General features: G+C 27.5%; 4 protein-coding genes across 4 annotated transcripts; 1 reads left to right on the top strand and 3 right to left on the bottom strand.

Moving 5' to 3' along the window:
- Positions 1 to 626: 626 nt before the first annotated feature.
- On the bottom strand, positions 627 to 5,091 carry SCCRO4 (DCN1-like protein SCCRO4). Its single transcript, XM_015321441.2, has 6 exons — positions 4,653 to 5,091; positions 4,171 to 4,386; positions 3,218 to 3,356; positions 2,763 to 3,129; positions 2,473 to 2,680; positions 627 to 2,286 (listed from the first exon to the last, which is right to left on the bottom strand). The coding sequence occupies exons 3-6, from the start codon at positions 3,343 to 3,345 to the stop codon at positions 2,201 to 2,203; spliced, it is 789 nt and encodes a 262-aa protein (XP_015176927.1). The 5' UTR covers positions 3,346 to 3,356; positions 4,171 to 4,386; positions 4,653 to 5,091; the 3' UTR covers positions 627 to 2,200.
- A 286-nt stretch (positions 5,092 to 5,377) lies between these two features.
- Vha26 (V-type proton ATPase subunit Vha26) lies at positions 5,378 to 8,219 on the bottom strand. Its single transcript, XM_015321442.2, has 5 exons — positions 8,035 to 8,219; positions 7,441 to 7,616; positions 6,897 to 7,065; positions 6,595 to 6,778; positions 5,378 to 6,388 (listed from the first exon to the last, which is right to left on the bottom strand). The coding sequence occupies exons 1-5, from the start codon at positions 8,065 to 8,067 to the stop codon at positions 6,270 to 6,272; spliced, it is 681 nt and encodes a 226-aa protein (XP_015176928.1). The 5' UTR covers positions 8,068 to 8,219; the 3' UTR covers positions 5,378 to 6,269.
- A 262-nt stretch (positions 8,220 to 8,481) lies between these two features.
- Positions 8,482 to 10,798, bottom strand: Rad60 (DNA repair protein Rad60). The gene is made up of 5 exons (XM_015321139.2): positions 10,396 to 10,798; positions 10,117 to 10,283; positions 9,691 to 9,957; positions 9,477 to 9,621; positions 8,482 to 9,399 (listed from the first exon to the last, which is right to left on the bottom strand). Exons 1-5 carry the CDS (start codon positions 10,469 to 10,471, stop codon positions 9,098 to 9,100), a joined length of 957 nt encoding a protein of 318 aa, XP_015176625.1. The 5' UTR covers positions 10,472 to 10,798; the 3' UTR covers positions 8,482 to 9,097.
- Positions 10,799 to 11,150: 352 nt separating this feature from the next.
- LOC107066567 (serine/arginine-rich splicing factor 7) lies at positions 11,151 to 15,086 on the top strand. Its single transcript, XM_015321314.2, has 4 exons — positions 11,151 to 11,311; positions 11,580 to 11,959; positions 13,839 to 14,081; positions 14,380 to 15,086. The coding sequence occupies exons 1-3, from the start codon at positions 11,303 to 11,305 to the stop codon at positions 14,074 to 14,076; spliced, it is 627 nt and encodes a 208-aa protein (XP_015176800.1). The 5' UTR covers positions 11,151 to 11,302; the 3' UTR covers positions 14,077 to 14,081; positions 14,380 to 15,086.
- Positions 15,087 to 15,154: the final 68 nt, after the last annotated feature.

Genomic DNA, 15,154 nt, shown 5'->3' with positions numbered 1-15,154 from the left:
TTGTAATATTCGCCATAATTTTTCTTTGTATATCATAATTTATTATTTTTGTCAATGCTGAGATACTGAGAAATTATTTTATTGGAATATGGTGTATTGTATGTTTTAAGTTGTTGTAAAAAGTAATTTATTCATTCTGCATAATAATTAATTACAATTCACTTTTCTTTTTAAATGGCAGTAATATTTTAGCGCCTTATAAATGAACTTTGCTTCTTTATGAATAATTCTTTTTTTATAACGTATATGTCTACACATAACTGTTTAATTTTTATTATCAATTAAAATTTATCCTTAATTAAAAAGATATGAGTTAGATTTTAGCCATGTTTTTAATATTATGCGATATTATTTTTGTTGTACATATTCAAAAAATCAGAATATATACAGGATGCCCCAATTTTCGTCCAAAAGATTGTACTACCATATTTTATAAGTAAAAATGAGAAACAAAATATTTTATGGGCCTTTCCTTAACTTTTTAATGAGCTCTTAAGAATCCATGTTTATAATAAATATCGTTTTCTTATTTTTACTTATAGAATATGCTGGTAAACTTTTGTAGAAAAAAACTGGGATAAAGTGTAATAAAAATACACGTGTGCAGGAAGAAATGTACTAATATATGTATGATAAGAAATTCAATTTAATTATTCAACTAATTTCATAATGGTGTTAATTATGATATTGCTATATAGGATAAATAAGATTTATTGAATATCAGCATTGTACCAATATTGCCGCATCAACAAATCTTATCAATCGAATTAAAGCAATGAATTATTTATCGTTTCAAATATTTAATAACATAGTATTCTTAAATGATTATCACACATAATCATCGATGAAAATCGTAGTAAAAATGTATCGCAGTATTCTAAGATTTATGGTTACGTTATTACAAATCATAAGTTATAATTCGCAATAATATTAAATTAAATATTCATTTATGATAGCTCGACAATGATCATAAGTAATGATGATATGAATTCATTTTCTTTGATAAACGCTATCATCGTTACATCAATTTGCTTAAAAATTTATATACTTTACACACATATTGTGTAATTTAATAAATAGTACTTTTTCATTTTAAGGAGAACAAAAATGATCCCATATATATTATACATATAAAAATTAAATTAATTATTGTGTGCTTGATATTATTATAATTGATACTTTTTTTTTTAATTAAACTCTAGATTTTGTTCTCTTCTTTTTTTCTTTTTCTAAATACCACTGTTCATACTAAAATAATGAAATTAAGTGCAGGTTGAACGTTCATATTAATGATTTAAACAAATCAGAATTCCATTGTCTTTAATAAATATGATATTTTAATAAGAGCTCATTATACTAATTTACATTTATATAGGTAGCATCCGCAGGAACTACTTAGTTAATAGCACATTGTATTGACACTTTGTGGCACTGCCTTTTGAATACCAAATGCTATAATAGCACTAGTAGTAAAAGGACAAAATTTCATTTTTTTCTGAACCTACTCTTTAATAATGTTAATACATTTATTAAATGTGCCTAACTGTATTATAATACATATTTAAATTCGAAAAAATGTTGCGGATAATGCGTATGTGTTAAGAAGTTTTAGCTGGATAATTTATTATAAAATAAAATATCGGTATGGATTCTAATTATTTATAGACAGAAATATTAAAAATGTATAGACAAATTACTTCTACTTATTTGTTTATATGAATTCATGCAGTTGCACATTATTATATCCAGGAAATCAAAAAATATTTACAATGATATTTAAAGTTAAATGCTGACAAACAGCCAATTTTAGTGTGTTGTTGCCTTTTAAATTACTAGATATTATCCTTTTAATTATTTTTTATGAATTGCACAAATTATTTTTTTATTAAAATATTTTATATCCTGAAGCGTCAAAGTTTTCTCTGCGATGAACTCTTAATAAACTACAAATAGCGGTGTAAGCGATCGAAATGAATTTATAAAGAGTTAGTTTCCTTTTTTCTGAACAATATTTGTAAGATTCGTAGCAAAACAAAAATAATATAGAATGAGCTACTTACAATGCACTAGTATCATTTAATAAACAAATAGTACACCACGAATGATGATAATTAAAATGCCGTGAATCATAACTTAACGAAAATTTCATTATTAACAAATATCTTGACGGAGATTTAGTGAACTATCTTAATAGAATGTTTCAGCTACCCCTTGCTTCTGTCGTTGATGCATCCTCGCCTCTCTGCATTTTTAACCATTCAACAAATTCATCCAGCATTACAGGCCCTAAAACAGAATATTTATGTAAAAACAATGCATAAATTTATTGAAAAAAAAACATCCTAGGAAAACATAAACAGAATATTAATATTAATAAGTAATATGTTATATATATATATATATATACGTTAATGTGATTTCCCTTTGTTTATATTCTTCTTTAGGTCAAAAAAATACAATAACACCACTTACACGCTCCATCTAAATCATAATTAGATAAATCATGATAGATTGTACGAGAAAATTCTAAAATGTTGCACCATTGATCTTTGTTGATTACTTTGTACTTGGATTGATCTAGGAACTGAGCAAACTGCGTAAATAAAGGCCAATGCTTTCCTAGAAGTAATTGTAGCATTACTCTAGCAGTTTCCATATCCATACTACGTTGATCTTTATCCTAAAGTATGTAGATCAAGATAAAGTACAAATCTTCATATATATTTTGTTTCTTTTGTTGCAAATTTCATGGTCATACTTACCCTAGCAAAATCATAGGCATATCTGTAAATTCCTTTAAAAATGTGAGGATCATTTAACTGGTTCCTTAGGTACTCAAGCTTTTGTTGTATTTTATATATGGAATCACATTGTAACTCCGAAAGACCCTTTAACCATTCGGTCAAAGTAAAAAACCCCATTTGACGAGCATTCATTTTATAAGCAAGAACCAGCATCACTACATTTTCAGGTTCTACCCCAATGTCTTCGCAAAACTTCTCCATCCCTTCGGGGCCAAGAGTATCCGAATCATCTGGTGTTGTATATTCTCTAAACCAAGTTATGCATCGTTTCTGGGAAAACGATGATGCACTTGACACATCTTCTGTTTTTGTATATCGCCTTGCTCTAAAATAATAAAAAAAATGAGAAATTTTTCCTTAATAGAGTGTTATATTAACAGCGCTTGTTAATACGTAGTGTAACCATCTTATACCCAGATGTATGGCGCAATCTTTTTGATGGATGCCTTGGTAAACCCTCTTCATGGGCACTAGGTGACATATCAATTGATGTGTGATGATGATTTGTGCTAGAGGGCGCTCTACGCTTGCTGCGTGGCATCCCTCTCTTCGCTAAAATTACAATTTATTTTTAGTGTTAATGTATAACAATGTATTTCAAGAGAAATATTCAATGATAAAATTTGAATATAATATAATCATACAATATAATTGTCATTTGTATAAAAAGAAAACAAATCAATGATATGAATATTTTTTATTCGAGTATGCATACACGAATATAGAATGTAAAAAGTCATTGCTATAAAAGTTCATTAATTTTATTATAATGTATACACTTTTGAATAAATTCAATAAATAATTTAGTATAGATAGACTGTTCAAAACTAAAAAAAAGAAAAAAAACAGGATTAACGAGTCACTTTTAATAGCAAATTTACTTAGATATATGTCTGTGTTAAAAAACATTAATAATATCTTAACACGTTAAGTGTCACCTTGAAGTTAACATTTAGGATAAAATAATATATCAACAGTAGAAAAACATACTTGAACATAAACCATACTTTTGGTCACTAGTTTAATTGTCACAGTAGATGTGGCAATTAAAATGTTACTTTAAAAAAAAATACATTTGACTTATAAACATAAAAATTGGAATGAAATATTGGTGATTGATGCATAAAGTACAAAATAATCTTAGTACCTCATATTACAAATCACTCAAAAATTTATTTCAATTGATCTAATTCTATATTAATAAATTGAAAAAAAGTCTGCAGTAATAAATCAGTATTGAAACAAATCCTTTATTTTTTGATATTAAACAAAATTTTTAACAATGACAGTACTCAAATAAAATGAAGTAACTAATATGATTTAAAGAAATATTAGCTTATTCATCATTAATAATGAAAATTCTTACCACGCAGCAGATGTAGATGTTATTGAGCAAATTAAGCCGACTGGATAAAATGCTAACGTAACTTCTTAATAATGATTAAACAGTCATATTCTTTTTCTATTATAAGAGAAAAATTGAGGTTAGGTGTTCCAAATGATTTTAACACCACGTACTTTTCGAGTCCTGATGTACTACTTTCGACCAATTTGCACAACATGTGACGTAGCAAACAAATACCTAAGATATGATAAAATAATGTATTTCAAAATGTATCCTTCGAGATCTAATATTTTAAATAAATATATATTACGAATAATGAATACGATATAATCGAGATTGATAAATCGTATATATGACGTATATGTATGTGTATGTATATTAAAAACTATCGTATGAATAAATGTAAAAAATGTAAAAATAAGACTAAACGATATTAAATGATGAAATAAATTTCCTTGAAATATATATAGAAATGTACAAAGAATCGAAGTGACCCTCCCTACCTTGTCTGACGAACGAACCACTAGAGCAATCGTAAAAGAAAACTATTTCTCTTATCTAAAATTTGACATTCAAAATAAGACTTTTATTTCCTTTGTTCAAGTTCCGTCAGTAGAAATAATATAATACATAGTGTAGTCAACGCTAATAAATATACTTTATTATTCGATTTAATTTTTGAACATAAATTACTACCTAAAACCTTCCCACCGTTCAAAATCTCTCTCTCCTTGCAAACTCCGTTTTATTTCATTTTATTGCCGTTTCAAGACAGCATGCCTTTTTACCAGAGATGCCAAACTTAGGAAAGCAATGTTGCTACAGGGACGACAACTGTCAAGAAAAAAGTTTATTCACATTTCAATGACTTTTCGACTGGACTTTTCTTTATCGATACTGTCGATATCATTTTCACCACTAATTTTAAAATATTAATAATATTATTATTCGAAATTATAAATCATATTTATCATTAAATACTCTTATTAACAAATAGTTCGCTATAGAATACACCAGATGGCATTGACAATATTTTTATTTTATCTATTTTTAAATAACAATTTTGTCCTTTAAGATACTTTTATACTGTACTATTAAAAATGAAATTTTTATAGATACATCCTATTGTAATTATTGAAGAATAATATACAAAATTATTATTATTATTATTATAATTTATTTATTGGTCACTTTTAATGCCAAATGACAACAGATAAAACACAATAACAACTGCTTTCTAGATATATTTTGAATGATTAGAACACAGTTTATATTACATAGTTACAAATAAAATACAATGTAATTAGTGCAATAATCTTATAATAATTAATTATTTTAGATTTTATAATTTTAATTACTGTTTTAAATGAATAGAATTGTTATCTATAGAGAAGAGAAGCATAAGTAAGGCATTCATTAATTAATCAAACTCTATAATTCTTTTATAATATTATCTTAAAATATGAATAGAACACATCCACTTTTAATGTTTGTTCATTCCTTTTCTTTTTTTACTTTAACAAATACCAATGTTATTAACATTTAATACCATTAACTGACACAATGATATTGCACTTATTGAAAAGCAGAATGTTCTGTTTAGTATTAAATTAGATCATTCGTTAACTTCATTATCCACATAACACTGTGCATGTACAGTAGAATTTTGTAACAATATGTTATATATCTTTTATGTATATGTATATGCATATGTATATAGCTAATATTTATCAGATTGTGGTATTTAACAATATGATGTTGTTACCCATTGAAAAAATTTAGCTATATTAAAATGGAATTGTATTAGACTCATGTATAATATATTTTATATCATTTCTTTCTATTAACAATACACAAGTCTTTGCTGAAACGATAGTAGTTTTCAATTTTATATTTTTTTCCTTCTTTCTTTTGTACAGAAAAACATGTTTCCATAGAGCCAATTAAAGATAGAGGAAGTCACGATTTATATAACCAAACGTATCATACATGCAGTTTTATGCAAAAAAAGAAAGATATTGTCATATACTATTTACTAACCTACACAATACATTTCAAATGTTTATTGGTTGCTGCTTAAAAGGGAATGTATCAGTGAATTTCTGATGCAATTAATTTCCTTAATCGGTAAATTTGCGGTTAGGATTACTACCGAACAAAGCAGACCGAATTTCAGGTATCAGTTGTTGAGCAATTAGCTCTAACCGTGACTCCAAAGTGTTGTTGATCTTAATGCGACCTAAATTTTAAAATGATTTATTAATATAATATTACTAATATTACTAATACTTTTTTTTCTACAGATAATATTGATATAATCTCTTTCTTTTTAATCAGATAGATAAGGAAAGTATATTTTATATATTATTTGAAATAAAAATTATTCGTAAAGAATAATTCAATATATTAATAACCTGTGAATAAACAGAATTAATGAATTGTTACCTTTAGCCGTTAATAATTCAACACCGCCGCAACTTTCGGCAGGTAAGAAAGTTTCTTGATCTATTTTAAGAGAAGCCTCTTTCTTTGTAGTTTCTTTATATTCTTGCTGTATAGAATCTATAAGAGAATCTACAATGGAAAGATCAACTTGACGAACACGGATAAAAACATTAGTTTCCATAAGCTGCAAAAAATGATAAATAATATATTAATATTTCAAATATTTATTACATAGCGAAATGATTCAAGCCAGATAATAGATATATTTTTAATTATAGAAAAAGACAACCTATTGATAATACCTGATAAAGACCTTGAGTGATTAACAATCTCAAAATTTGGCTATATTTGTTTGGATTTTGAGTTACTTCACCTAATCTTTTTCTAGCTTCGTCGAGAACATTACGTACATGATCATCGCGTACTTTTAAAACTCTTAATCGAGCTTGGTTAAGCATGTTCGAAGACTGACTGTAAGAATTTGTTTAATTTTACTATTAGAGAATATATCATACGTTAAGAATATTATCATTCAAATCTGGGCTTCTTAAAGTATGGATCACGACCCTATATAGGGACGCATAATTAAATTTTAGGAAAATTAAAAATTTAGTACAAACATTTGACTTTATCGTTGATATGTAATTATTTTTTATATTTCTCTACACTCAAAATCGGGAAAATATTTGCTCAGATAAAGGGGATCACCAAATGGAAAAGTTTGAGAAGCCTTGATTAAAATTGATTAAATACTTCCATCTTATGTTCTAATATTCCTAACGTCAAACAGAACAAGCATTTACAAAGTAATTATATGGAATACGATCGAAACAAATTTGTACACACATTTTTTTCTGTAATTCGACTTGTTTTTCTTTCTTTTCAAAATATTCCATAATTTTAAGCCGTTGCTGTTGGACAAGACGTCCTTTTTCGATATTAAATTCTTCTTCGGCTTTGGCATCTATTTCTTCAGCCTTTTCATTGGCTTCCTGTTCTATGAAAGCCATCATATGGTTGATCTGCAATGGGAATAATAAATTAATATTTTTTATATTAAACTTAAAAACACTCAAAACTATTCTGCAAGAATTAAATTATTGAAATCATGTGACATTTCATAAGTGTTAAGTTGCATACAAAATTAAATAAAAATTAAATTTAAAAATATTATGAATAGTTGAATATTTGATTTTCTTTTTCATCGTCCACTTAAATATATTATCAATGCATCCTCCTAATTTTAAATTACATTAATATACATTTTAGGTACTTAAGGTAGTTTCAAATTTAAAAAAGATCCTGACATATATTTAGGTACGTGAAAATTCAAAAATAACTTTATACGAGACAGACGTAGTCTGTCTTCCAATATTCTTTGCATATATGTTTTAAAATAATATCTCATTTTATCGAAAGAATTCGTTTAATTTTACGAACCTGTTTTTGTACGTCAGCATCGCTTAGCGCCATGATCAGATTTTTTTGTTAATTTATTTAACGATAAATTTTACAATTGACAGGAACAGTTCTTATTTAAGAGACAAATTTAATTCAGGAGCTCGATGAAAGAGTCAACGCCTATTCACAAAATCGTGATGTCGTTCTCGCGTAACGACGGTCATATGACTGTAATTTGTTCTGAAATTTACCACAGCAGCGCCGCAATAAGGTAAACTAACAGTGGCATCAGGCAAAACGTGAGAATAGACAGTAATCATTTCACCGATCAAAATTATATGAATATATAATATAATTCAAATAAAGGGTTTATACTATTTTCAGATTGTTTAACACCTTAACCGGTATTATTGAATGCTTATAATCGTAAAAATTGAATGAAAGTCATATATAATTAGAAAATAATTTGAAGTAAAAAGTACACTATTCACCAATTACAAATTTTAATTAGAATATTGCATATTTTTTTATTACAAAAAGAAGCTTTGCTATTTTGTCTGCAAAATAATATTAAAATCTTTTATTATTCTTAATCTATCCTACTTAATTTTGTATATTTAATCATTATGTATATCTATTTTTTATAGGGAAATTTGTTCGTAGGAATAAAAAGTCATTTTTATTAAATATTATCGATTGAAATTAATTTAAAAGAACAATTCTAAAAATTACTGCTATTATAATTTACAATACTTGATGAAAACGAAATTAAATATTTATATAAATAAGTTCCTGCCTTCAATTTGTGTATCATAAACGAAGTTATACTGTATGAGCTAATTACAAAGTGAATGTACATTTTATCATGAAGCAGATAAACAATAAGATATTGCAATTGCAATGTAGTCACCTAAAATACACCTTGATTGTCACAATTTAACTATAGTCATTGGTAGTGCACAATGAGCATCAGATGTCGGGTGACTATAATTTACTGAATTGTTGGTATTACTTAACAGTACTTAACAAATACTTTTTCTGATCTTCCATTAGTTCGATCATTAGTAATATTGAAAGAGTTAATAATACCATAACAATTATATTAACTTTTAATGATACGAAGATCGATACATGCTTCTTGTTCAAGATCTAAACTTTCTGGAGTGTCGTTATTATTAATAGGATCCCCATCGAAATATAATTTAATACTAGATTTTGTAACGTTCCATTCACGAGCACAACTAGCAATTAATATTTGAAATTGTTGGTTTTTCTTAAGCGGAATCACCAAAGATTCCTTATTCGCGGTTTGTACTTTGATTTGACATATATCTTCTTCTATGATTTTTTGTTGATTTTGATGATCATTTTGAGAGATTATACTTGCATCCACAATTCCTCCTTCTAGAAAAAACAATAGTTAAAATAAAAAAGAATTAATAATAATGTAATTTTATTTAATCAATTTTATTTGTAAGTACCAAGAATATCTATGATCGAAAGACCCAAAGATGAAGGAGTATCTGCTAGGTTTATACGTTTGTCCTTCTTCATAATTAAGATTTGCTCTATGGAAACTTTCTCCATATCTGCAAAGTACTGAAAAACTTTCCTGAAATTCTCGTGCTATAAAAAAGATTATACAATTAGTAAATAGATTTTTATCTGCCCAGCAACGCATAAAACCAATCTTACGTTGTTTATATTTAAACGGTGAATGACTTTGGATCTCCATAAGATCTTCACATTTACATCAAAATCTTCATGTTTTTCTAAGTCTTCTACATCTTTTTTAAAATCTTCTTCCTCTTCGCTACTACAATTCAAAATTATTATATCATCCACCTTTTTTTGTTTACTTGTATAAGATCTCGTGTGGATAACATTTTCATCTGGAACGGATATAATTTCTAAATTGTCTTCTACAAATCCTAAATCTTCAGTTAAATCGCAAGTAATTAACTGCAAATAATAAATATAATTAATTTTTAATAAATGTTGTATAACGAAGATAATACAACTATAATCATAATAATAAAAGAAAAAGTAATAAATAATACAAATAAATATAAGATCAACAATATAAATAAGATCAAAAAATATTTATGTTTATTATCTTACAGAATCTTTTGTATTTTTTTGTCTCCCTTTGTTTTTCCCTCTTTCTCTTTCTCGTCCTCGTCCTCGCTTTTGCCCTTGCCGTCGTCCTCTCTCTCTCCCTCTTCCTTTATTTTCATTGTTATTTGTTTGTAATTCCTTATGATTTGTCACAACTTCGTTTTGTAACGCTACAATTATTTAATACTTTTTTACATTACTAAAAATTTGATACTATTGTGAAAATGTTTTGTAAATTGTACATACATTAGAAACTTAAAAATGATATATACTCAAACGTACCTTTTAAACGTGCTACAGAATTAACGTAATCATCATCATCCTCCTCAGAAGAAATGTCCAATTCTATGTTGTTCATTATTTTGATTTATTTTAATATTTAAAACACATTAACATTATATAAATTTAATTACTGTAAACGGAACATAAAATGCGAGTATTTAATATTGTGCTTGATTCGTGTTTTTCGCTATAATCTTTATTTTTTTATACTTATAACATATGTTTTTTTCTTCTTTTTCCTTTCTTATTAATTGATTGATGTTAAATATTTAAATAAATAAAATTACAATCCATTGCAATAATATATCTATACTTAAAAAATTAAAAATAGCTTAATATTGATACACAAATAACAGCTGCAGCAATAAATTTGCGTACACGTTATAGTAACCGTTTTTACATCTTTCGAACCTTTAACCTCATTTTCATTATGAATTGACCAATTGTAAGAAACATTTGTTTAAACTGACAAATGGGGATTTGCGATTATTCCCTAGAAGTTGACACTAGTTTTGAGTAAAACTACAAGTTTTCATTTTTTTTTTAACTTATTTGATATTTTAGATATTTTAATATTTAACAATTATGATAATTTTTCTGTAATATTACAAATTTGTTCTTAATTGTTAAATAAAATAGTTAAAACGTCAAAATATGGTAACATCAATGAAATAATTAAAAATAAATCGACCAATAATATCCGGTTATAGCGTAATACTGATTTTCATTAATACGATTGCCTAACTTCTTTTCCTTTATTAGAAACGTAACTTTATGATAAGCTGTTTTTTCAATACTCTCAGAATCGATGTTCTAACCGATAAATGTTCGATTTTCTTCTGTAAAACAAAAAACTAGTTACGTTTCTAAAAGATTTAAAGGAACTTACTTGAAGAAACAATTCAATATGAATAAGGTATGAATTTTGCTATTATCATGATAAAATATATCGTAATTAGACTACAAAAAAGGAAAAATTTAATAACGCCGTTACGATTACATTAAAATTTGATAATTTACCGTTATAGAAGTTTTATGTAATTTAGGATAAAATTGAGATACTTCAATTATTGATCCGCATTACACGATATACAAAGTTTACCTTTAATTAAATACCTTTTTGAATTTACTTCTAATTTTATGTATATCTCACTTATAATTAAGACTATAATTGGTTTATTTAGATGTCAAGATTTCCTTCGGATTGCAAAGTGTATGTTGGAGATTTAGGAAGCAGCGCAACAAAACAGGAGTTAGAGGATGCTTTCTTATATTACGGACCATTGAGAAATGTCTGGGTTGCTAGAAATCCTCCAGGATTTGCTTTTGTTGAGTTTGATGATGCTAGAGATGCAGAAGATGCTATTAGAGGCCTGGATGGTCGTACCATATGCGGAAGACGTGTTCGAGTGGAGCCATCGAATGGCAAAAGGTTAAGAGATAGGGGCTCATCACGAAGAGGTGTAGCAAGACCATTCCATCCCGAAGACAAATGTTATGAATGTGGTGAAAGGGGTCATTACGCAAGGGATTGTCCTCGACACAGAAGTTCTCGTAGAAAACGGTAATTTTACTAATTTAATTCAATTACAATTACAGCTCTATATCATAGATATTGATATATGTAGGTGTACAGATTACATTTATTTTATTTAAATAAAATACTATACTATAACTCTACTAGATATTATATTAAAATTAATGATTAGATCTTTAAAATCTTTCAATATTACTGGTTTCCTATAATTTTTTTGCTTTAAAAACACTTATTGATGCTTAGAAAGTGTATTCTTTACATACTGTACATGCTTATATTACACATGAATTATATATTTCTCTGCATACCTATATATTATCATTGAAATCATATAAAACATAATGATTTAATTGTAATATATTTATAAGAGATGCACAATATATTCATTATTCATATTATATCTATAAAGTTAATAGAAATACATATTTTTTTTTTTAAATATATAATTGTTTTCTAAATTCACGAAATTATATCTTCTCAGGGAAAGACATTTAGTAATTAAACCTAGTAAACGTCTATCTCAATAAAAAACTTTATGTCTCGTAGATTTAAAAAGAAAAGAAATTATAGATCAGAAGCAGAATATCATAAATACTCTCTCTTTTTGTCTCTCTCTCTCTCTTTCTTTCTCTCTTTCTCACTCATGCTACATTTCTAATATAGTTACATTATGGAATTAATAAATAGTAAGAAATCGACAAAGATAAAACCATTACTTCATATCAAAATGATGAACACTACTTAAAAACGATGGTTGAGATAGCGAAGAACTTTGTCGATGTAACAATACCCAATTATTTATAGGAGATGCGGCTGAACAGGCATTACACATGAGAATGTGTTGCTACTGTAATTCTCGCGAGATTCGCCTTGGGTTCACTTTGTGACACACTGCGTAGTTACAGCGTAGAGCACTCACCTACTTTGGGTTTCCTTCTGCACTCTACGAGCGAAAGAGGCAAACACGGCCGACGGAGTGGCTAGTTCTGCGCACTACGATACTTCCACTGACCACTGACATCACCCTAGACAGAGAGTTAATGCACATCGGCACTTCTGGTAGCCCGGCCTTCTTCGTTCGACTTACTGTTTGTGCCTAGTCGTCGTCATAGTACCTAGTGGTCACTGAGAGACAACGTTTGAGCCGTCTCGTCTAGCCACTCTTCGTCCGTTCATCCGACCCTCGCGTGATTTCATCTGCATACGTGCTCATCCGCTCTCCCTTCCTGGCATTGCCATCGCGTGCTCTACGACTGTGTCTGCTATATGCAGCCAGGAAAGATGGTACATAATAGAATAGTAAACATATTTTGATCGATCGTTAATACAATTCATTTCACCAATTTAATAAAAGGACATCGATAACAATTGTTATGGTATTAATAAGATATTAGCTCGATTTGAATAAATAACATTACAAAACGTGGCATCTACTACGGTACGGGTAGGTTTATTTTAATCCATCAGTAGTAAAATTAGAATTTTCTCGACATTGTTTTATACTTATACTTGCATATAGTTGTACATAAACATGAAAGGAGGTAATCAAGGTGTTGGTAATAACGAAATTAATGAACAGTTACAAGGTGCTCAACTAAGGCTATGCTAATATAAATTATTGACTGATATATATATATATATATATATATATATATATATATATATATATATATATATATATATATATATTCGTTAAAGATCGTTTACACGTGGATAAACGTGATTTAAATAACTAATCTCGTATCTCAATGGACGAGATCAATTTTGGGGTTGACATTAATATTTAGGTACAACTTTTTGCTTCAGGAGATATTTATAAAGTATAACTACGAAATAAAGAAGGATACCTTAAAGTCCAGGCAAAAAGACTGATATTATCATTATTTTAATTCGATATTATTTATAGGTCTTACTCAAGGTCTCGATCACGGTCACGTTCCCAATCTCGATCACGCTCACGTTCACGCTCACGTTCAAGATCTCGAAGCAAACGTTCAAGGACACGTTCGTCTTCTCGCAGTCGATCCCGGAGCAAGAATGGCCACGCTAAAGACAAATTTCGTAATAAGAGGAAGTCAAATTCTAAGGATCGTAGCCCACGACGATCTAAGTCTAGAACAGCATCTAGATCACGGAGTAGATAGATATGGTAAGTACATTTCATTTTGTACCTTTAATAACTTTATTAAATGTATTCAAATTTATCATTCTTCCATTTATCCTATTATATCTGATGATATAATATTAATGAGAGTCGATGGATCCGAATGTATTGTATAATACAATAAATTTTTTAACACATCTCTCGTTTTCCTTAATAATTTATTATCTACAAATTTTATTAGTTCAATAACCAGATAAATATTTTGGAATTTCTATTACGTAAGAATATATAATGTTGTACTATTTATTCATTCATTCATTCATTGTTACATGTTATCTTACAGTGGACGCGGGTTAAAGAAGTTGAAGACCTACTTCCTTGAAATAACCGCGATTACACTTAGATTATGTAAAAAGCAATTAATACATATACTTTACTCTTTTACTATATATTAAGTATGTATTTTCTTGTTCTTGAAATAATTATAAGATCGTATAGGAAACATAATTTTTTACTAAACCAAAATGAAATATAAAGTTACTTTCAAGGCATGTGTACTATTAATTATTGCATACTTATCGGTAAAGGTCGGGAAAAAAGAATAAATTTTCTTCATACACACAAATATTAAAAGAAAAGTTATTATTTTTAATATTCAATGAAACGCGTTTTCATCTCATGGAAAAATGTATTTATAATTTACGTATTAACATTTTTCATAAATAATTGTAAATTTATTTTGCGTTCGTTTTCTTTTAAATATCGTATATGTTATGGTGAATATTTTACGAGAGAAAAAGAAAACGAACGAACAAACAAAATATATAGCTCGACAAAAAATTACACATGTGTGTCATCTTGCAAGGTTTCACTTATAACTCCTTTTTTTCCCAAGCAGTTGAATTAATTGCGTGCATGTCCTATTAGAGCATTAGTTGCATGCTATAATAAAAATTTATTCAAAACTTAGATTTTACATCGAATCATTTGTAAAATTAGAACAAAAGTGAAAGTTAATCTAATAAATAGTTTCAATCTCATGAATACAAATTATACATTTTCTTCTTCCTTTTTTCTTTTCCTTTATTTAATAAATATTATTTATATTAGAGAAAGAG

This window comes from Polistes dominula, unplaced genomic scaffold, assembly GCF_049000335.1.
Source record: "Polistes dominula isolate Pdom_NZ unplaced genomic scaffold, Pdom_raw_medaka contig_24, whole genome shotgun sequence".
NCBI lineage: Eukaryota > Metazoa > Arthropoda > Insecta > Hymenoptera > Vespidae > Polistes > Polistes dominula.
The sequence above is the reverse complement of the archived record's forward strand: the minus strand, read 5'-3'. Positions and strand labels throughout refer to the sequence as shown.

Bases quoted from the DNA above. Each gene is read 5' to 3' on its own strand.
- SCCRO4 (XM_015321441.2), bottom strand. From the start codon at position 3,345: ATGCCACGCAGCAAGCGTAGAGCGCCCTCTAGCACAAATCATCATCAC. The intron at 3,130-3,217 runs GTATAAGATGGT...TTATTATTTTAG, and splicing joins AGATTGCGCCATACATCTGG to AGCAAGGCGATATACAAAAA. The intron at 2,681-2,762 runs GTAAGTATGACC...TACATACTTTAG, and splicing joins ATGCCTATGATTTTGCTAGG to GATAAAGATCAACGTAGTAT.
- Vha26 (XM_015321442.2), bottom strand. From the start codon at position 8,067: ATGGCGCTAAGCGATGCTGACGTACAAAAACAG. The intron at 7,066-7,440 runs GTGTGTACAAAT...AAATTCTTACAG, and splicing joins GTCGAATTACAGAAAAAAAT to TCAGTCTTCGAACATGCTTA. The intron at 6,779-6,896 runs GTATTATCAATA...CATTTTTTGCAG, and splicing joins TCACTCAAGGTCTTTATCAG to CTTATGGAAACTAATGTTTT.
- Rad60 (XM_015321139.2), bottom strand. From the start codon at position 10,471: ATGAACAACATAGAATTGGACATTTCTTCTGAGGAGGATGATGATGAT. The intron at 9,958-10,116 runs GTAAGATAATAA...TATTATTTGCAG, and splicing joins AAAAAAATACAAAAGATTCT to TTAATTACTTGCGATTTAAC. The intron at 9,622-9,690 runs GTAAGATTGGTT...TCTTTTTTATAG, and splicing joins ACCGTTTAAATATAAACAAC to CACGAGAATTTCAGGAAAGT.
- LOC107066567 (XM_015321314.2), top strand. The intron at 11,960-13,838 runs GTAATTTTACTA...TATTATTTATAG, and splicing joins AGAAGTTCTCGTAGAAAACG to GTCTTACTCAAGGTCTCGAT.